This window comes from Ursus americanus, chromosome 12, assembly GCF_024610735.1.
Source record: "Ursus americanus isolate L20-20 chromosome 12, mUrsAme1.1.p, whole genome shotgun sequence".
NCBI lineage: Eukaryota > Metazoa > Chordata > Mammalia > Carnivora > Ursidae > Ursus > Ursus americanus.
This window is the reverse complement of record NC_142138.1, coordinates 21,080,903-21,103,716: the sequence shown is the minus strand read 5'-3', so window position 1 is coordinate 21,103,716 and position 22,814 is coordinate 21,080,903. Positions and strand designations below refer to the sequence as shown.

Here is a 22,814-nt window from a genome sequence, read left to right as displayed (position 1 = left end):
AAGAGAATTAAGAACACATATGCACACAAAAACTTGTACACAAATGTTCATAGCAGCATTATTCATAATGGCCAAAAAGTGGAAAACACACCAAGTGTTCATCAGTTGGTGAATGAAAAAACAAAATGTTGTATAACCACACAACAGAATATTACTCAGCTATAAAAAGGAATGAAGTATTGATCTATGCTACAGAATGGATGAGCCTTGAAATGATACTAAGTGGAAAAGCCAATCACAAAAAGCCACTTACATGATTCCATTTATACGAAATGTCCAGAATTGGCAAATCCATGGATAGAATGTATATTAGTGGTTGCCAGACACTGGGGAAAGGAATTAAGAGATCAATAAATAGCCAATACTTTTTTTGAACTTGAGAAATTTCCCCCAACTTTGTATTTAGAAAAGTTTCTACATGGGGCACCTGGGTGGCTCAGTTGTTAAGCATCTGCTTTCAGCTCAGGGTGTGATCCCAGGGTCCTGGGATCAAGCCCCACATCGGGCTCCCTGGTCCGCTGAGCGCCAGCTTCTTCCTCTCCCACTCCCCCTGCTTGTGTTCCCTCTCTCGCTGGCTGTCTCTCTCTCTCTGACAAATAAATAAATGAAGTCTTTAAAAGAAAAAAAAGTTTCTACCTACATAAAAGTTAAAAGAATACTACCCTTGGTCCCCTTCACCCAGAGTCAGCGACTACAAACATTTTTTGATAATTTGATTGATAAATTGAAAGTAAGATTGGCTGGATATAATATTCTTAGTTCACACTTTCTTTCCTTGGGCGATGTGACTCCATTGTTGTTTTGCTTTGTATTTGAATCGCTTGGTCTTTTTGCCCAGAGGTATTTTCCTAAATATAGGAAAATGTCTTAAAGTTCACTAATCCAAATCAGTTCTTACAGTTCCACAATGTACCTTTTTAATATGCAGATTTAGGCTTTCTTTCATTTCCTTATCTTTTGGTAAGTTTACATTAGATTATAATTTTAAACATTGGTCTGTTTTTCTTAGATAATTCAATTATAGGTGTGTTGTATCTTCTTGTCTTCTATAGCTATTCTTTTCTTTCTGAGCTTTCACTTTTTCTTATTTTAATTCTCTTGGAAATGTTCATGTTCCTATGTCTCCTTTTATGTTTTGTTGAATCTTTTCTTCTTTGTGTACCTTGTAGTCTAGTCTTAATTTGGGGGGGGGGTCATTGTCTTTTCCTTCACTCTTCTGTGTTCAGGCAATTCTTATTTCACAAGTTTTTGTTTGGTGCCCACTTTCTTCTGCATTTGTGAATTTCCTTTTTTTTTTTTTTTTAAGATTTTACTTATTTATTTGACACAGAGAGAGAGTACGTGACCACAAACAGGGGGAATGGTAGGCAGAGGGAGAGGGAGAAGCAGGGTGCCCGCGGAGCAGGGAGCCCGATGTGGGACTCGATCCCAGGACCCCAGGATCATGACCTGAGCCGAAGGCAGACGCTTAACTGACTGAGGCACCCAGGTGCCCCTGCATTTGTGAATTTCTGATTTGTGGTGTTTTTTTCCCATGTTATCGTCTAACCATATTTGACTCATATTGGTGAGTTGTGATACAGTTTCTTCTGCCTCAAGTTTGGGTCTTGAGTATTTTCATCAACTGAAGAATTTTGATTTTAACTTATTCCTTTTAAAAGTAACTTTGTGTGGATGTTGTTTGCCTTTTCATTTTTAGACTTCAGATTTTCCTGCATCAGGCGTTTCCACAGAAGGGATTGAAGGATTTGAGTGGCTTACGAGTGTTCTTAGTTCAGGAGTGCCCTCTTCAGTTGCTACAGTGAAATGCAATTTCTTTAATGAGCATCTTTTGGGGGTGGGGGAGGAGTGTTAAGAATGAGTTTAGTATGTCGGCTTTCTTGAAACTCTTATTTCTGTAGAACCCTGAATTTCCACCAACTTCTTTATTCTTCCCTCTTCAGCACCAGATCTCTAAGAGGTGCCTCCTCCTTTCAAGTTCCTTTTTTGTCTCCCAGAAGCTGTGCCCTCTCAATACTTTTCCCAAATATTTCCTGCCTACCTCTCCACTTCCAGATGGGTTCCACAGCCGGGGCTACTGATTTCAGATAAGTATTTTCCCACTCAAATGAAATAGGAGTTTGCAGTCTTCTATTTCCTGGCTATGTGGCAGATTTAATTGTGTTGTGTGGTGAGTTAATTGTGATTTAATTTGCTGTCCTTGGTCTCTGTGGTTTTTGTAAGATGTGTAGAAAGATTAAAGTTTAGACATCTGCCATTTATATCCAAAGAGTTTAGCTATCTAACCTCAATTGATAAATGCCAACGTTTATAGTTTTTTAGGTGAGACTTTTATATGAGCACATTAGATAATTGGGCTAGGGGTTTTTTTTTGGCTTCAAATGGGAGAAATGCAACGAAGTTTTTATACAGGTAACACATAGAAGCTGGTTCATTCAAGCAACTTTAGCCTGCACCTCCTTCTTTCTGACGCTGTCACACTGATAAAAGGTTTCCATAGTGTGGTGGGTGCATATGATCAGTGTCCAGGGTTGTTGGTATGTCTGGTGGCCAACATGTCCAGAGTAGTCTGATATGGTTAGTGCACCCAGGATGGTTGGTGTTTATGACACAGCGGATCAAGAGTGGTCAGTGTTTGTGGGCTATTCCTGTGACAAGAGTGGCTGATCTGTCCTGATTTAAGAGATGGACCATTCATTTTCGTATCACTGATTTTTCCTTGTCGGGAAATCTTTTTCTTTTCTTAGGGTGCATGGCTCTGAGATGGCGGAATGCAAAGTGTCAGCTCCTGATAGACTATGAGATCTATTTTTCCATGGGAGGCCTTCTAGGCTTGTTAAAGGGAGTGGCCATAGGATTCTGGCTAGGAGAAAAGCTGGCTGCTGGTGACTCAACGCAGCTCAAGTCCTAGTGCCTCCAAGTGGCAGGGCTCTCCAACCCAGCTCCTGGAATTCCTGCCCGAAGCCAAATGTGCCTTGGTTGCAGATCCCTTCACTGTGGTCCCTCACTGTCTTTGGGCAGTGCAAGTCAGAATGAGGAAGAACAGCTGAATAATTGTAAGTAAAGTGGAGTTGGAAGTCTTCATCCTACCCCTTACTGGGTGAGTGGTCTTGAGCAAATAACTTCATTTCTCTGAACCTCAGCTTCATTATACAATGCGTGGCCTATTGCCTGGCACCACAGAGCAAACCCTCAACAAATTTTAGCACCTTCTATTACATAAGCATATATATACACATATATGATTCTATTACACACATGTATTATATGTATACATACACACACACATACACATTTGATTACTGGATGCTTACATATTCACTGGCTGAAAAGAATAAGGGAAAAATCACATTCAGTGGAACTCTAGGGGTATAAAAACTCAAGTGATTCATTGGAATAGGTGTCCTCTGACAAAGCAGAATTCTGTAAATCTACACAATTTGTTAATCAGGGGTAGAAAATCCTCACCTTCACACTCTTTTGCCTTTACATATCGTAGCTCCTTACTTCATAGTCAGCTCTCCAACCACTAAGATCATCATTCCTAACCTATGTCTCTCTCTCTAAACCAGAAGTCCCAAATTGACTTAATTTTTTAATTGTAAATATTTTTTTTGTTTGTGGAATATACTTTTTAAATTGTAAACAATTAAAAGATTTCACATGAAAGCATCGTTTCTGGCTTTTCTTAACAAACTGAATGATTGGGCAGCGTTGGGTCAGCAAGCCCAAGGTGGTGACAATAGGTCAGAGCTGAGCAGCAGCAGACTCCCCTTTGAGAAAAAGCAGTGCACTGCAGTCTTCACGGCGTCTGCCACTCCCCACTGCCTTATACTCCCCTCCATTCCCCTAGGTAGGCCCAACCCCTCCCCTGGAGACATTTAACTCTTTACTCCTGTTATAATCTAGCTTCCCTTTTTGTTGAGCTCTACCGCATCTTAGTTCAGACCTGTAGTGTAATTTTATCATGTAAATGTGATGAGTCACTTTCTGGCATAGTCTACTGACTACTGCAAACAAAGTTAAGACCAGGTCCGTACAACTTCCCAATACGACTCAATCTTATCTTTATCTCCCCAGTGCTGCCTCATACCTTTCTGGCCTCCACTTGGCATAGGGGCTCATCCTTCTGCCCACATACCATTCCCTCAGCTTGGGTTTCCTCTCTCCTGCATCATTCAGCTCAAATATTAGCTCTTGGTCTAGTTGGCCAGCCAAGAAAGTCACTACCTCTGTATTCTCTCAATTATAATCCAGTGATTAATTCCAACACTTAATGTGTAGTTATCTAAATGTATTTCATCTCCTCCAGGAGACTGAGGAAGTCAAGGGGAAAAACTGGGTCTTACTCATCTTTGCATCCCCAGAGCCTAATAGTGCTTGATAAGAGAATCAAAGGTATAACTAGATGACATGATGTACTAGTCTTAGGCCCATTTTCTGTCAATCAGCTTGGACTAAGTTATGCTGTTATGGTGTACCAAACTCCACCCAAATCCCAGCGGATGATAAAAACAAAGGTTTATTTTTCATGCACACTACTAATCCATCATGGATTAATTCTGCTCCACATCCATTGTAGGATTCCAGTTGAAAGAGCCCTAGGAGGCTGACAGTCTCACTGAAGAGGGAAAGACTGGACTGTGCTTCGGCTCCTAAGGCTTCTGCTCAGAAGCGGCACACTTCAGCTTTGCTCACATTCCATCGGCTAAAGCAAACAGTATGGCCAAGCATTAAAGCCAATGGGGCAGAAATGTACAATTCTCCTAAAGGGTGAATGGCTTTAATTAATACAAGCTACCACACTGCCATCATATCCAGCTCACCTTCCAGGAGGATGGAAGCCTGTGGAACACGTTCCTCAGGCTATGTCAGGCGGTTTTTGAACCCAGCTAATGGGAAGCCTCTGCAGGACACAGGAGAATGTGAGGTGGGGAGAAGCCAGGGCGTCGTCCTCCACACCCCCTCCCCCAACTGCAGGGTGGATTCTGCAGAGGCTCTATTTCCTCCATGACTCCAGCTTCCACTAGCCAGGCCTGCTGACTTTTCTGTTTCTGCTCAGTGGCTCTGGACACTATGACCTTGGACTCTCATACTCTGGTCTCCTGATCTGCAAAAACGGGGGGAGTTATCGACGGACACCATTCAGTCATTTCAAGAACAAAACTAAAGGATGTTTATGAAAGTACGTAAAGAATCAAGTGCTAGACAAATAAGGTGCCTGAGTGTATACAAAATGAGGCAACACGGTGTTGCAGAAAAGAAAACAAGACTGGGGATCATAATGCTTACATTCATGATCTTGCTCTGCCACCAACTGTCACCTCAGCCAGGCCACAGTGTTCTCTGTTCTCCTCATCTGCAAACTGGAGATAACACTGTTGATAATGAAGTGGTTGCAGGATGGCATAAATGAGAAGATCTATGAAGATCAAGTGTAAAAAGCTATACAAGTGTTAAAGTAATTCACTAGTTATAAGCAGAAAAAAAACCTTTATTTCTATCAAATTAAAAAGTAGGAATCAATCTTCAAGCAAGATAATCAAAATAGTCAATAACACAATTAACAGTTAGGAGCGTATGTACAGATTAGACTACAGGTCTAGATACTTTGAATTAAGCACAGACACCCAAATCAAGAGGGCTGACAACTTTCGCACTGAGGAGAAGCAATGACTCATCGTAAACACACAACTTCTGGGAAACTGGAGCTGACTTTTCACAGGACAGTAAACCGAAGCAACAAATTGTCATTGGCTTGGAGAACAGATTTGAGCTCGAGAGGAGTCACAGTGAAACGCCATTGTAATGCAACAATTTCCCCAGAGATCTGTTCATCTCAAAAACAGGAATATATAAAAATCAGTAGTACAAATTCTCATAAAACTAGAAAAGCCCTCTAAGCCCTAACACCTTGAAGCTTACATCAACACTGAGGTTTTTTCTCCCCTTTACTCTTCTCTAAATTAAACACAAAACAGTTTGTTTTTATTTAGTACATTTCTGACTTTACAGCCAAAGCTTCAAAACAAAGAAAGGTTTTATGAAATGGAATGAGACACACCAACCCCAGGGAGAATCTCAAGGTGCACTGCTCCTTGGCAAAGTTTTAAACAGGAAACCTTTTATTTCCAGAATGATGCTGTTTCCTGGAATAGCCTAATGATTACCAGGAAGGAATGCATACCCACACCATCCAAGGGTTCTCATCCTTTGGGAGGGGTTTACCATCTCTCCATCTCCCTCTCTCCCTACCTCCCCCACCCCCCCAAACAGACCCACACATACACACACACACTGATCAAATTGGGGGGATTCCCTGAAGCACACAGATAATGGCATTTATTTTGGCAAGATTTGTGCAATTTGTTAAAAGAAAGCTAAGGTATGGCATGTATGAACAACTGTAATTATAGTATGTTTCAACAGATGCAGGAAGCAGATTTTTCTTCATGGTTGAAATACGGCTTCATGGTTTCCCGACATCTGGGTCTTGCACACTTTTCATCTAGAAACCGGACTGGATCAGTTATAGGTGGAAAGGAATGATAACTTATGACCAAACCACACTCCCGTTTAAAAAAAAAAAAAAGTGTCCATTGCTAGGTTCTTCTTTTGAGACACTAAATAAGACAAGGAAGTTACTAAAAATGCAGGGGAATTGAAAAGAAAGCAATTCATACTAAGAACACGACTTGGCCTTCCAAATTGCATCTCTGGCAAAATTCACTGCGGCAAGAAAAGATACTGTCTTTTAAATAAAAGGTAATAAATGAAATTCATCAGGTAGATATGAACGTCTCCCGAGATCCTGCAACCCAGCAGAGTGCGGGTGAGATGCATGCCCTCTGCATATACAGTGTGCAACTACCACCAGGACCCACTGAGTGCCCTTCTTGCCTCAGCACCAGGGTGCCAAAAGCAAAGACTCCAGGTACAAATAACACTGTTTTACCTATTAATGAGAATGGAGAGCTCAAAGGAGAAAAAGGTACACAGAAGGCCCTTTTGAATTTCCGGATTCATCCCTACAGGTACTTGAAAACGCAACTTTAAACAGGATGACTTCCATTTTCACACAAAGAGGCAGGGTAACTGAAATATCTGTTATGTACAGTTAAGTGTCGAGGATTTAATTAGACAATGCATACAACGTGCTTAGCATGAAGTACCAGTCGACAGTAATTACTAAGAATGCCTATGTCTTCACACATCTGGACATCTGCGGTCTGTATAACTTAAACCAGACCTCCAGCAGAGGCTGGTAAGCTGTTCACTTAAACAGCTGAAGTCAAATACTGAAATCAGTGGACAGTGAACTGAATTTTATAAAAGTCCTATTTATGATCGCGCACAGGGACCCTTCTATCTCCAACTAGCTTGTCTCAACTACATTTTAAGTGGTGGGAGAAGCCACGACAGTACCTCTTTCCCAGAATCCCCCTCAGCCATGGCTCTTCTTTTTCCTTCCCTACCAAAGAGAGGGTAGAGCCTGGGTAAAGCTGGAGCTCATGTGAGCGTGGCTGCTGGAGGGTGGCAGGGAGGGCCCCTGGGGAAGCCAGGAAGCCACTCTCCCCTGGTTACCGTCAGAATCGTGCACGCCGAGCAGAGCCACCACAGCAGACCGGCAGGCAAAGGTGTGATCTGGCATTCAGCATCAGGTCAACGTGGAATGTGATACAGGGAAGATGGTACAAAAATCGAGGGTTCCCCTATGTCAGGGGCTCGATCACCTTCTGCTGACCTGCCAGCACTTCAGGAAGGATCAGTTTATTATGAGGGCCTTATTTGGGGGTGAGAGTGAGGGAGTGATTTGTTCTGGTATCAGGGAAGAAAATGAGGAGCGTCTGCAGCGCTCCCAGCAGCCCAGGTCTACAGTGAGCATGACAGCTGGGGGTGGCTCAAGGGTAAAGGTCCCTTCTGGGTTACAACACCACAGACACCAAAAGGGTAGGCGAGGAACATGAACCTGACTCCTCCACAGATTAGCCTGGACCCAAGCCCAGCCTACTTCAACAGCCGTTCATTTTATAAACAAGTAGTTGTAACAGATCAGGGGCTCAGACCTTCCTCTAGCAGCTCCCCTTGCTTCAGCAAAGGGGAAAAAAAGGAACAGTCCCATACAGAGCTGAATGTCACTTTTGTTACTTTTGATGTGAGGCCACTTGGAAATACTAGCAAAATCAAGCAGGTTTAACACCCTGGGTTGGCTGGGATAGGCTACAGTAAACATCCAGGAGCCAACTCGGGCTGCAGAGTCAGGGACGCCTGCGTGTGAGTCCCGGCTGCCCTGGTTCTCGGCAAGCCCCTGCGCAAGATGCTTCACATCTCTGACCCCCGCCTTCTTTGTTTATGAACATGGCATCACACCTACCTCAAAGGATGCTTGAAAGATGAAATGAGATGTTTGCAAAGGTCCTAAACTGCATCTATCACCCAAAAGGCCATCAATGAATGGTACTTACTTTACGTCTGCCTTTAGTGTTAAGAGAATATTGCACACGGCAACGTTTCCAAGTTCTAAGTAAGTGCGCAGCCTGTTCAGATAAGGACAGCAAAATGAATTCACAGCTGACTAGAATCACAGGATATGAGGCCAGGTAGGAATCTTACCGACACCCAAACTAGTTTCCTTACATAACTCTGAAGGAACCGTATGTGTGGCAGTAAAAGGAAAAACAAGAAAAGATGTCCCTTTCACTTTTGTCAAAATATTTGCAAGAGATTTTTTACAAAATTATTGGAGGAAAAACTAGAGAGGCTTGTTGAAGAAAATCAGAAATAGACTTTTTAGGCCACTAAGCATGAAATCAGTATCACCTTTCAAAGACCACGGAAAAGGTGTTTATCTTTTTTTGGTCTCACCAAGCACGGGACCCTCGCTTGCTGGGCTGCCTCAGAAACAGCAAATGCCACTGAGACACCGAGAGGCTCCAACGCTGACTAGAACTGTCTATTCTGCTGGAAGAGAGGAGGGAAGGATGGAGGACTAGAGCATGGCATCGGGGACCACCCACTGCCCATACCTCTCTGGAAAACTCCAAAGGGAGTCTGTTAAACAAAAAGGGAACTAAAGGAAGAGCTGTGAAGATCTGTCTGCCTCTCGAAGGGCACACACTTACTTTCCTTACTTGGACAATCCACGTTAACACCCTTAACTCTCTACTCTTCCTAATCTGTGGAAATGGTCTCCATGGCAGTACTAGTCTAAACTGTGCCATTTTCCTCATTTCAGACTTGTTTTCTCTATACCTGGTTCCCAAGGGTAACCGAGCCTTACCCACACGTCTTTTCACCCCGATCCCACCACCTGGCATGCACACACAGCTCTTCTGAAGCACTCAGAAGTCTGTATCACGCACTGCTGTTTCACAGACCTGAACTGGGCGTTTCCATTGCATAAACCTAAAAAGTAACACAGTGAGGTGATTCAGAGAATGAGGAGACCAGTCTATGTTTCCACTAAGAGAGTCCAAGAACATTCACATGAAGGAACAGAGGGAGAGGAACTGGCAAGAGTGGGTCAGTATTTGTAAGGAAGATGCAATCATTACCATACAGAACACGCGTGCCAGGGAACTGACTGGAGATTGGCTGGGACATCTTCAGAAAATAAATTAACACGTTGCAACACAAGTGGCATGCTGAAAAAGGCTCCCCCCCCCTTCTCCAGTATGAAGAGTTAGACAGATGTCACTCCCAGGAATAGCAAAGGACCTTCTTTAGGGACAATCACGATGCATGAAGAGGGGTATTATTTTTAAGGCAACAGGAATAAATTTCATTGTCCTTCCCAGAGGAGATCAAAAATGACATTAGGTGGCCACCAAGTCTGGAAACCAGGAAAATCTTTTAATAAATGGTTTATTGATATTACATTACAAAGAATGACAAAATTGTATTGTCTATATTTCTAGACTTAGTGGCCACCCCACAGAAAGCATCTTTGGAATAGAAAAAAGTTTTAAGAATCTGTTTTCCCATAATCATAAAGCTGCCAGACAGCCTGGGCACAACAAGTGCAACATTTTCCTCAACCCACAGGCTCCATTCCCTTTACCAACTATTTATAATATGCTTGGGTCACTCACAGGAGAACAACACTGTCAGCATCAACATTTAGCAGCATTTCAAAATACATTTTTTTGTCTTGAATAAAAAGCTAAACTATTCTTTTAGTGCAGTACTTTCATATGGCTGTATGACTGCTATACACAAGATATGATCCTTTAACATTTTATGTAGGTATCTCCCATTTTTTTGAAGACTCCCAAAGACTTTGAGGATTTTATTTTTTCACAAAAGAAAAGGGCAGTGTCAACCCACGAGAGTCAGCCCAGCAGCCCAGCAGCATTAAGGAGACCCTCTGCAGAGCTCAGTTCCCAGTGCAGGAAGCGAATGGACACCCTCCCCTTGCTCTCAGCTCTTAGAAAGGGATCTGAGAGGGATCAAAGCAGTAACTATCTGTATTACTTCATAGCCTACGGCAGGGAGAAAACAGATGTAAAAAAATACAGTCTAATAAAAATAGTAGAAGCCAAATCCGTTCATTCCAGGATGTCTGCAAAGGAGAGATTCTATGGAGCATGGATGCAGAAAAACAGAAAAAATAAATTGTGGACAGTTACTCAAGCCCAGGGAAGCAACCACAAAGAGCAACTGGCTTCATTGCATGGTCACCAGGAAGGGCACATACCAGAGAACTTGGGACAAGGCCTCCTGGTGCTGTGGTTCAACAGCCTTCGGGGGATGGAGGGAACCCGAGGCCAACACCATCATGTGTGAAAAGGCTACTACGGCAACAACAGGACGGTCAGAAATCAGCCAGAGTTTAGGTTAGACGCCGCTGGAAGTGCAGCCGGTACTTGCTTTCTCGTGAAGGGCTTGAGACGTGCACAGGCATCTTAGACGTGTGTAGGTGACCCTTCTCGTGAAAGGCAGAGAGGAGCCTCTTCAGGGATGCTTTCTACTCATTCGTTTTCATTTCGGTTCACCACTTAAACTAGAAAAGACGCTGCAAGCTATCCCCACTAGCTTCTAACTTGGACACGGCACCCAAATACTACACATACAACTGAATGAACAACATTTTCCTGGTTCTTCCACTGGGCGGGCTCAGTATGCTTCTTTGGACTGAATAGGCGTGATCTTGTTCGAGAAAAGCGTGTAAACATAGGGCCAGATTTTGTTAGTCTCCGTCCCAGAAAACTGGTGAAGCACTCCTCGGCTCCTGAAAAACAAAATCCAACACGCGAAGGCATTTTAGGCTTCCTTTTAACATGCTACGAGGGCAGGTGAAGATCCTGGGTATAAAGCAAGCACGGCTTACGGCCTATCACACACACTAACTGCCCAAGCAGCCCCTCCAATCTATCAACACCCGCACTGGGCGTACCTACGTAAGACCACAGCTTTTACAATTCCGGCATGCTTGCCGTGATGCCACCTCTTCTTCTCCTATTTAAAACGTATCAAAGAGGGGCGCCTGGGTGGCTCGGTTGGTTAAGCGTCTGCCTTTGGCTCAGGTCATGATCCAGGGTCCTGGGATCAAGCCCCGCATTGGGCTCCCTGCTCAGCGAGGAGCCTGCTTCTCCCTCTCTCTGTGCTGCTCCCTCTGCTTATGCTGTCTCAAATAAAAATCTTTAAAAAAATAAAACATATCAAAGAATAACACTATCTGGACAATCCCAAATCTGCCTCAGTATATACTTTCAAAAAACAAATCACTGACACACTTTGGTACTGTAAAAACCCTTATAACTTACGACAGATCATGAAACACAGAATGTATCATGACGACATGATCAGGAACTTCGGATCTCAAGGCTTGCTAAGTTATTTGGGAGCTATAAGGTCAGAAACTGATTCCAGCAGTGGCTGTAGACAGCTGTCCTGAATGCAGTTTGCAAATGGGTCTTGTCCAGTGTGCATACTGTTAAGAACGTTATTTGTTGCCAACATAAAAACTGTGATTCTTCCCCCCCCACACAGCCAGCCAGATATCTGCTTCTCTTGAAAAACAGGGGTTACTGGCCACTTTGGGCCCGACTGTCCCTGGGGGGATAACTGGCTGGAGAAGCACAGGAGCTGTCCCTCCACTGCCCAGATGAACACATCCCCTCCAGGTGTGACACTCATGCCCAGTACCTGCCTGGACCCCGCAGCCATGTGAGTTTGCCATCTGCAGCTTACAGTTTTCGCTTTTTTTGGTTAAATTCCCTCTACACCTATCTAAGCAAGAGGTCCCTTCTAATCTTCTATCCAAATGAGACGTTTCTGGAGTGTCAAAATATAAACCATTATTTCAGCTCCTTGAAAAGAAAGATGAAAATGATCCTAGACATAATTTTACAACCAGAAAGAGATGATCGGGTTTCAGTCCTTGTATTACAAGAATTTCAGCGTAAAAGAACTGAACCGTATCTCCCACGTAACAGCCCCAGCATTTCACCTGACTCCCAGGGAGGTCCTGGGCCTTGAGGGTTTGTCTAGCTTAAAGAAACCCCACCTCAGCCCAGTGTCCTTCCCGCTGGGCACCACACAGTTCTAACTGACCGTCTGCCATGAAAATGTTGACGCACACTCACTTGTATAATTCAATGACGGGCTTTGCCACATCCTTGTACTGTCTTAGCCTGGCAGCCACGGCTTCGGGTTTATCATCCTCCTGCTGGACTAACGGTTCACCCGTGATGTCATCAAACCCCTACAAATACCAGAGAAACCAGTGAATAGGGCCAACACCTGGGCCATTCCAAAGATTAAAAACTTTCCTGTGCAAAATCCGTGTATTCACCTTGGACTCCCATCGCATGATGAATTAGGCCTGAGTGACAATGGTAACAGTGAAAGTAAATGAAAAAGAAATAACACTCTTTAACAGTCATGTTAACCTTATTTCGTGAGAGCCGACATGGAATCTTTATTAACTTCTCAGACCTTTCCATACATGTTTCAGTGCTATTGAGAAATGATACTTTCAATTTACAGTTTAGAACTCCATGCTGCCTCCCCCAAAAACAACCTACCTCTAGACAATGTCACTCTGGCCTGCTAAACATTTTTAAAACTGCCTTGCTTTCTGAAGTTTGAATAGTTAATATGGAAAATAAAATGTCTAGGGGCGCCTGAGTGGCTCAGTCGGTCAAGCATCGGACTCCTGATTTCGGCTCAGGTCATGGTCTTAGGGTCCTGAGATCAAGCCCCAGGTCACTGTCTGTGCTGGACAGGGAGTCTGCTTGAGATCCTCTCTCTCCCTCTGCCCCTCCCCCCGCTTGCATGTTTTCTCTCTTTCTCTAAAATAAACAAAATCTTTTTAAAAAAAAGAAAAGAGAAAGAAAGAAAAGAAAATGTCTCAAAGAACCAACTGGTTTACTTAGGAGGACACTGATCTAGGAGAAGGTACCTCAGTCCTGCCTCTGCTAGCCTGCACATTCTTTCCTGAGATTAATCTTACTCAGGTTATTTTATTAGATCGTATGACTTACTTAAAGGTAGATTAAAATAGGCGTGGATTATATACCTATGACAATCAGAACAAACATTCTGAGAACTAAAAAAACCCGCAATTTAGAAAACCTGATTTTTTTAACCTGCTTGGGAAACATACCTACTTACAAATAGCAACATGGACACAGGAGGATCTTGCGTCCCATGTCCACGGCTATTACCCACCAGGGGAGATAGTCGCAAGGAATAAATCTGTCAAAAGGCAGGCTACAGCAGAACCAAAAGGCTCAGGCAACTCAACTGGATAATCGGAAACCAGCTATAAATCTGAAACACACTAAAATTCCATTACAACTCAGGGCCTTGGGTACATAATCTGCACTTATGATTTATTGGTGAGCCCCATAATCATCACATGTGCATTCCATGGTTGTTACCCTGACACAACAGGTGAGATGGGGGTGGGAGAGGGCTGTACATCACCTTTATTCGCTTCTTTCTTTTACTTAGAGCTGCACCACTCAGAAGTCATTTCCAGGACCTCAGAGCACCAGGAAATACAACAACTGCTTCTACAAAGAGCAGAACGATGCCAGGGTGACAGCATCCCTCCTTCGGGGAGAGCCTGGCCACAGTGGCACTCTCGCTGCTGTCTCTAGAGGCAGCACTGTAACTGTGGGTGTTCTTTTAGGATACCCAGTCTTTGGAAGGCAGTTGAGTGTTAAAGGTTCTCAAACTTTATGAGAATCTTTGCTTCAGCAGGTCTGGGCACAGCTGAAATGTGAAGTGTCTGTGTTGAACTTTAGTGCATATTCAGAAACCTCTTTTCCTCTCCATCCGTTTTTTTCCCCTATACCAGCTTCTTGAGAGGGAAAGGAGGAAGGGACCTAATAAAGGAATTCCAGAAGTATTTATTACATTTGAAAAAGGAGACTTCAACAGGTGACTACGGCTTTGCCCAATTGAAAAAGACTCACTGGAACTTTACCGAATCTATGGCACTCAGGAGCTGGAAAGGCATCCTTACCCTCTTGAAATTGGTTTTCTGTAGTCATCATTGACTCTGTCTACAGTCAGATCTACCTACTCCATGCACATTAATCAGTAAGATGCAACTGTCACCCCTTCCACATTCGGATGATTACAAGTAATTCTATCTAACACCCAATAACTGGAGATAAGAATCACATTGAACTAGGGGCGCCTGGGTGGCTCAGTCGTTAAGCGTCTGCCTTCGGCTCAGGGCGTGATCCCCGCGTTCTGGGATCGAGCCCCACCATCAGGCTCCTCCGCTGGAAGCCTGCTTCTTCCTCTCCCACTCCCCCTGCTTGTGTTCCCTCTCTCGCTGGCTGTCTCTATCTTCTGTCAAATGAATAAATAAATCTTAAAAAAAAAAAAAAAAAAAGAATCACATTGAACTAATTCCTGTCTTTACCAGAAAGAACAATAATTCTTTAAATGAATTTGTTAATTCAAAAATGTTCTTTAAACATATACCTTTACATATGTTTACTTCATGTAGACACATGTTATTTTTGGACCTGTTTATTCCTCTAGTCCTCCCAGTCCCTTTACACCGGCACTGCCTTCACTCCCATGACCCCACCCACTGTGACCCCAGGTCTTTATTCAGTCCCAGCCCTAACCAGTTAGTTATCCCTGCTCTTAGGAAGCTGGAGAGCACATATACACACAAACAGATAATATGTAAAGGAGGAGGGTCACTGTTTTACAAAAATGGAATCATTGTGCTATTTGCTTTTGATATTCAACAATACCTAGAGGAAATACTGCTTCAGGCCAAAGGGGATAGCACGAAGTCATTCTTTCTACTGAGTACATAATATTGCTCTAGCTCATTTAGTCATCCCCTGTAAATGAACACTCGTTTGTTTTCGGATTTTGTTTTGTTTTTCTCTAAAATCAACACTGAAATAAGCATCATCGGGTACATGACCTTACCTGCTAGTGCTTTCATTTCCGTAACTTATACTCCCAGCGGTGGGTTGAATAAAATACACATATTTAAAAATGTACATTACTATGTTGCTTTTTAAAAACACTATTAATACTTTATATGCCTAATAAAGATGAGAGTACCATTTTTTCCAGATCCCCACCAGCAACAGATAAACTTTAATTTGCATTCCTTGACCACCAGTGAATTCCAAATACCTTTGGCCATGTAGATTTGCTCTTTTTTAAATAGTCTATTCATATCCTTCCAACACTTTACAACTGAATGTTTAGCCTCTTTCTTGGAATCAGCCTGTAAAAATGCTTCGGTATATTCTTACATGTACATGAGGTGGGTTGAAGTCCAGGTTATATACTCTTCCACTAGGAGGGTGAATCCAACGTCGGCTGAGACGATCTTTGAGTGTTTCAAATGGAATATTCAAAGTGATCACTAGATCCAGCTCACAGATTTTGTCCAGGGCTTCAGCTTGAACTAATGTCCTAGGAAAACCTAAATGCCAAAAACAAAACATATCAAATGCAAGCACTTTCCAGTTCCCACAAGTCAATGAAATATTTTCAATCGACAGAATAATCAAATCTATACATCTACTACCCAGAAAGCAGCTTTTATCAGGAATTTATGCCTACCTCCAAAAATTTATAATTAGAAGAAAATAGGCTACTTTATAACCCAGCTTTAACATCTAGGATACTCAAAGATTAAGGAGTCATATAACCCAAGCAGAGCATGCGCTCAACTAAAAATCACTAGACTAGTCCTCGCTTTGCTCTTAACTACTCAGGCAACCTTAGGCAAGCTATACCACCCTCATTTCCTCTTCTGTTAAAGAAGCAAAGGGATAAAATCACATTTGTGTTCTTTTATAGCGCTAACAGCTGATGAGTATATTATTCTTAGGCTACCCCCCAGATTATATTTTTATCCATTCCCTACATCTTACAAAACTCAACATGTGGTCTGCAATCTAGCACAGTAACTACAGAAATGAGGAAATGCATTTAGGAATTTTATAGCAATTTCACAGTAATTTTAAGCCTAGTGAATCTAAAATTTATGCTTGAATTTGTGTTTTTCTTTTAATTTTTCTAGTAATTTGCTCTTATTGTATTTGATAAAAGGACTGCTCTGCAGTGGATTGGGGAGGGGACTCAGCTTTCAGCATAGTTTGTTCTAGGTTTCCCTTGGAGTTTATTTTCTAATTTCTCCAAGAAGGGAAATTATCCAATGGCCCCCACAGTATCTAACTTGTGATGCTGTTTATTACAGAAAGGATATAGATTAAGTTACATCTATTTCCAAGAAGACCCAAGAATGGAGAGAATCAAACCTGGGGCATGTTTCAATGCTACTGTTATGACAGGAAAAGAAAACGCAAGTTTAAGCAGAAGAAGAAAAGCTTATCTTGCAGGGTAGACCTCGGTTCAGTGGCTACCATGTGCTTAACCCAAGGTACTCACATGTTCCCAATGGGCAAAAGGGTCACTCCAACATTACAGGTAACACCAGAAGAAACTGGTCACGAGCATGCTATGAGGGCGCACACACGAGCTGTGTCTTTCCATGATGCCAGCTTTATTCAGTCACAGAGCAAAATGACATCACAATGAAGCAGGTTCAGGATCCCAAACTCAACGACAATTCACCCTGTGCTGAAGCCTGGCTTCTTCCACAGCACAAAGCAGGACAGAAGACGAGCCATACAACAAACAAGCTAACAGAAGGGTGTAGAAAGTTAACGGGACCACACACACAGTCAGCCTGGGGGCGCGCAGTTGAGACAAGGCCTCAGTCTGGTCTGGGTCAGCTCTCAGCACTGACTGCTTCTTATGTTCAAGCAGGGAAGGATCTCAGTTCTGTTCGGAGATCCATCAGGCAGAGCCTTCCGCAGCAGTTGCCTTTGTTAAGTGTAAGTGGTCAGACAGAGGGCTCAGGTCTGCAGAGTCTGACAGTTTGCTGCCCAAATCCTTCCCTCTTTAAAGGGATTTAGTTGGTTTGGGGTCTCTGCAGACCTCCTCTGCTTCTACTTATTATCAGTTCTGGGGCGTCAGCTGACATTGGTTCCATGACATCTCCTAGCTGCAGGACCTTACCTGCTTGCGTCATTAACTTGACACAGGCCTCTGCTTGACGTGAGAGACTCCATTTTGCTCTCTACAAAACTGCTTTCACATTCTTATATGCTGTCCTCTCGTGACCCATCATGCATTTGATGTGGTTTTGGAATATAGGTGACATTCAGTGGAGTGAGGTCCAGAGCCGACGACCAAGAAAGAATTCTTGAGACGTCTTTCGTGCAAAATGGTGGTTTATTAAAGCACAGGAACCGGACCCGTGGGCAGAAAGAGCTGCTGCACTGGGCGAGTGGTGATTATACACTGGGAGTCGGGGGAGTAAGGAAATGGGAGGTTTCAAAAGAACTCTCATATGCTGAAGAGGACCCACCTACAAGATACCACAGGCCTTGCCATTGTCAAGTTAAGGTTGTTTCCCCTCTAGCAAGGTATTAACACTAAGACAGTTGGGAGACCCCTGGAAGAATGTCACCCGTGTCGCACCCAGGAGTGGGGGGATGGGAGAGGCTGCAGGTTAGGAGGCTACAGGTCAGCTTATGCTCTGTCTTCAGCTAGGGGTCATCACACTGGGACTGGCTTCAACAGAAAAAGAGGTACTTCTAATCTCGCAGCCCAGGTGCTGCCTCTTGTACCCAGTCACCCACTTGTACTGTCCCCTTCCTCCCACAGTGACTCTCTGGCTAAGCACCCTCTTCACAAAAAAGGCCCCCACATGCTGGGAAATTATGCAGGAAGTATATTCATGGTGGTTTTCTTTGTGGTGGGAAGATGCGTGATTCCTTTATACTCTTCTAATTCCTCATTTTTTTTTTTAAACTGAGCATATAGTACTTTCAGAATGAAGAAAAAAAAATACTGCCCTTCAACAAAGAACTCTGACTAACTAGATGTTTTTCAAATCTCAACATAATTTGTTAGATCAAGTTCCGACTATTTGACATTTAGGGAAGTGAAAGGTCAAACTTTATCTGCCTAAGATCAAGTACACTATGGACACCTGACCTTAGCTTTGGAAGACAGCAATGCCTGGCACACGGTGAGCAAACATTTACGTGTAATACTAGGGTAATCGTCTTCCGTCTTCCATTCAGTGGCCATACTTATTTGACCAGTTGCCTTACTTTAAACTCCAAATCTAATTCTGTGAAATTATAGGACTCTGTCAAGCCCTGTAAACTCAGTATGTCACCTTTTCTTTCTACTATGGAATGGCTTGACTGCCTGCATATTAATTTATTAAGCAACTTCTTTTCTGATTAAGTTCAAAAACAAACTTAATTTTAGAATTGGGGCTTCACAGCTGCTGGGTGTATCCTGGAGCTTCAAATACACGGTAACTACCAGGTAGATAATAAAGTGACTACCTGGGTCACCAAGGAGCAAGATTTGGCCCCAGGTGAAGACTCAATTCAATCTACCGCAGCACAGGCTGGGCGATGGGCAAGGAGTTTTCAAAGAGTCCAGATAAAACCATGCCTCCTTTATTTTTTCCACCAAATTCCTTATTGAATACTAGACACACCCTCAACCAGGTCCTTTTCTCCACCTCCCCCCGCCTCCCCACCAACAGCTCACTGGGGACGCTGTGGAGAAGGTTGGTGGCAAGTCCGGGACCTATGCTAAGTCTATTATCAACTTCAGCCTAACTTCCCTTACACTGTGCACCACAGTCCGCTTTAGAAGACGAGCTCCCTGAAACAGTAAAACACACCTTACTCCCTCTGTTATCCTCCGATACCGTGCCTGGCACATTCTACGCTTAAATTCCAACAAAGTGAGGGCAGTGAGCCTTCCACAGAAAGGCACTCTCTCAGACTGCCAGCTCCTGCCTTTTGCCTCTATAACCTACTCTTCTCGAAGGCTTCAAATTGACAACTGGAGTTAGATGCCTGCAGCCAAAACAACCCCAAGATCAATCTCTATGCTCTTCCCCTAAATCCCTTTCTAAAGAAAAGCTATTCTAAAGAGAAACCATTTTCTAAAGCAGTGGCTTCCAAAGAAACCCTCACTGGAGTACAGAAAGAAAACAGAACCTCTGTTGCATTGTTTTGTTCATTCTTTTTAGCTTCTATTTTGGAGGGTACATTTTATAAGGTATATAGTAACAAAATCGTATGTGCACATAATTCACACATATCCATATTTTGAAGATGTAGTCAACACTTTTACTAGTAAGTGTGCGCAAAGAATTTAAGGGTTCGCTCTTCCAAAGGCCCAAGTTCCCAGCCTCAGGCCACGGCCTTGGGTTCTAGCATCACTAGCCACTGCCCTGACAAGAAAACACATTCTTGATCCTTTGGATAGAGGCTGAAAGGTGAATAAAGCACTAGGAAAGAACAGGAAGCTCTGAACGAGAATGTAACAGTTCCTCCAACAAATAAAAGCTCAAATCTTACTGGCTCATTTTCTAGTCCAACGGGTAGAAGCCAGTCTACTCGACAACCCCACGAATGTTTCTGAACTCTGGAGCCCTCTGGAGGAATGGGTGGAAAATGCAACTGTGTACAAAAAAAGCTGAACTCAGGAACAGATTTCAAAAGTGTTGGGTAGTGTCTACCTTTGGGGCTCTCACATTCAGACCGGCTAATGACCAGAGAATCATTAATTCTGGTGGCTTAGAGGTCGTCTGTTAAGACAGTGGCTCTCATCATATCCTCCCATCCTCAAAACAGGTTAAAGTTAAAAGAACCAAGGAAAATACAGAAGCCTACAATGAAAACTAAAATGGAAGAGTTATGTTTTAAGATATTAATGTTGTTGGAATGCAACCATTTTAACGGTTTAGAAGAAGTACCAACAAGAGAAATAAGTCATTCCACAACTTCAAGGTTCTCCACCTGATGAGACGTATCAACATTGTCAGGGAAGACTTGAAAGGGGCGGGGAGGGAGAAAAGAGCTCACTGCTGCCCAGATTCCATACCATTCTTCCTAGAAGGGAACATCTAGGAGCAGGAGAAGGGCTTAGGTTTTTAAAGCTATCCAGGTGACTCTGGCTGGTTAAGAACCACCAAACTTCTCAGCGACAGCAATCCTGCAAGTGCAGTATGAACTATATATCTATTCCACTGGGGGAAGGTTTAACCCACTTCTAAGCAGGTACAAACCACTTTGAAGAGAGTCTTCTTTACCTCAGTTTCACGGCAAGAGAACTGGGAAGGGAATTCCCAAACAGAGGCTCATCTTTCCAGATTCACTAAGCCCCTGTCTCAAGCCACCTGTTTCTGCCATCCTGGCCAGGGTCTTACCTACAGAAGGTGCTGTGGCAGGTGAGAAGGTGCAGGAGGACAGGGAGAAGAGTGGCCCAGTCAAAAAATCGGGTGTTTTCAAAAGTGAGGAGAAGCAGCGGCAAGCCGGGAACCTCAGGGCTCAGGGGAACATGTTAGTTATGGGCACAGGCTCTGGAACCAGACACAACCGGATTTCAATCCCTGCTCTACCCAGCCTTAAATGCAAGAACTTCCACTAGCTTTGTAATCTCTCTGGCCCTTAGCTTTCCCAGACATAAAACGAGGGTGAACTGATCTGCTAGGGCTGCCACAACAAGGTACCACAGAACAGGGGGCTTAAACAACAGAAATTGAGTTTCTCATAGTCCCGGAGGCTGGAAGTCTGAGATCGAGGTGTCAGGACGGCTGGTCTCTTCTGAGGCCTCTCTCCTTGGCTTGCAGATGGCTGCCTCTTCCCTGTGTCTTCCACAGGCTCTTCCCCTGTGGTGTCTGTATGCAAATTCTCTTCTTGTAAAGACACTACAGTACCCACATTACATTAGGGCCCACCCTCAAGACCTCATTTAACTTAATTACCTCTTCAGTGACCTTATCTCCAAAAAAGAGCCAAACTGTGAGGTGTACTAGGGGCTAGGACTGGAAGAGAGGAATTTAAGGGGGACACAACTCAGCCCATAATGAAAGGTAATGCCTACTGCATGGGACCATTTTGAGGATTAAGAGGCAATCTTTGTAAAATGTTTAAGATGTGAAGCGTTAGGCACGCAGTGAGCACTCTGTAAATGGCAGCTGCTGCTCTTCGTAGAGCTCTCCTCGGAGCCCAGCTGGTTCCCCACTCAGTCACAAGGCAGCATGAAGGAAAGGTCCCCACCCCCCAACTTGCCTCCGTTTAATTCCTTTCTGAGATTTGCTCGTTTGGGGAGTCCCTGGTGCTCTGCTCTCTGCCACAACGGCAGCAGCTCAGCCCTTCCAGGGATTAGCCACACAGACTGCACATTCTGGTCCCCACCACTCAAAAGGAAGCTCGACCCAGGCAAGCTTCTGCCACAAGCCTCCCACTCTCCTCTTTGCCCCCGTTTGCCCCCGTCATCGCCTGCCTCGTGTTCAACAGCAAAGCTCCGGAAGTCGACTTTCCTGATCCAGTTCAACGCTTACCACGATGAGCTTTACTCGGAGTTACGCGGACTGGTCAATTCAGCACGGAGGCTCAGCCTTAGGCCGCTGACGGTGCAGGTGCAGCTGGAGGCAGCAGCCAGAGGTAAGGTCTGAGCACCTACCCGCACGCAGGCTGCTACCTGTACCACAGAACCCAAGGCAAGAGAGGGGACAGCCGTGCAGTCTTTCCCATCGGGCGGGCACCTCCTTCTGGGAAACGGTCCCAGACGAGGCACCTGTGCCTGGGGAGAAGCTGGACGCGACGGCTTCTCAGTCCACGTCCCAACGGTCACTCCCCAAACACAGCTACCGTTTGTCTACTGTTTACAACGCATTACAGACACTTCTGGATCTCTTACTCTTCCATCCACCCCGCGAGGTGTGCGGCGCAGGGAGAAGCACGCGCGGCGTAACAGACGGGGAGCGGGCACGGGACTCGGGCGTCCGGTCCCCAAGTGCTCACTCCACCCTGCGGCCTTCCACGGGTACAAAAGAGCATTACACAAGAATCCTCAACGTCACTCCATCCACCTCGCTTCAACCAAAAGAGCGGCGCGTCCTGGCAGCACCCTCAACACCACAGCCCGGTGGGCCAGGTCCATTTACTCCGAAGGAAAGCCAAACTCCGCAGGGGCCTGAAAGACCCACTCTTGCTCCTGTCACCTCGCTCGCCGCACGTCCCTGTCCATCGCTGTGCGCCGGCCACGCTGACGTCCTCGCTGTTCTTGTACCGGCGGGTCCGTTCCCACCTTGAACACTTAGTTCACGGTCCCTCGGCCTGACCCACTCTTGCCTCCGGGATGTCTGTGCCCGCGGCTCCTCCAAGTCTGGCTCACAGTGCGCCCCGTCGGTGAGCGCTTCTCTAACCGTCCTGTTCAAACGCGCCTTCCCTCCAGCCCACCCGGGCACCCCTCCTTACCCTGCC

General features: G+C 44.4%; 1 protein-coding gene across 12 annotated transcripts in view; it reads right to left on the bottom strand.

Moving 5' to 3' along the window:
* Window positions 1-1,282: 1,282 nt before the first annotated feature.
* AK4 (adenylate kinase 4) overlaps window positions 1,283-22,814 on the bottom strand; it is a 71,164-nt gene continuing 49,632 nt past the window's right edge. For 11 of the 12 annotated variants that reach the window (XM_045802131.2, XM_045802132.2, XM_045802133.2 and 8 more), the window contains 3 exons: window positions 15,747-15,919; window positions 12,588-12,706; window positions 1,283-11,230 (listed from right to left, as the gene is read on the bottom strand). In XM_045802131.2, the coding sequence (XP_045658087.1) occupies window positions 11,116-11,230; window positions 12,588-12,706; window positions 15,747-15,919 (407 nt within the window). In that variant the 3' untranslated portion in view covers window positions 1,283-11,115. The remainder of the gene's footprint in view (window positions 11,231-12,587; window positions 12,707-15,746; window positions 15,920-22,814) is intronic. The other variant, XR_015726262.1, reaches the window with a different exon arrangement.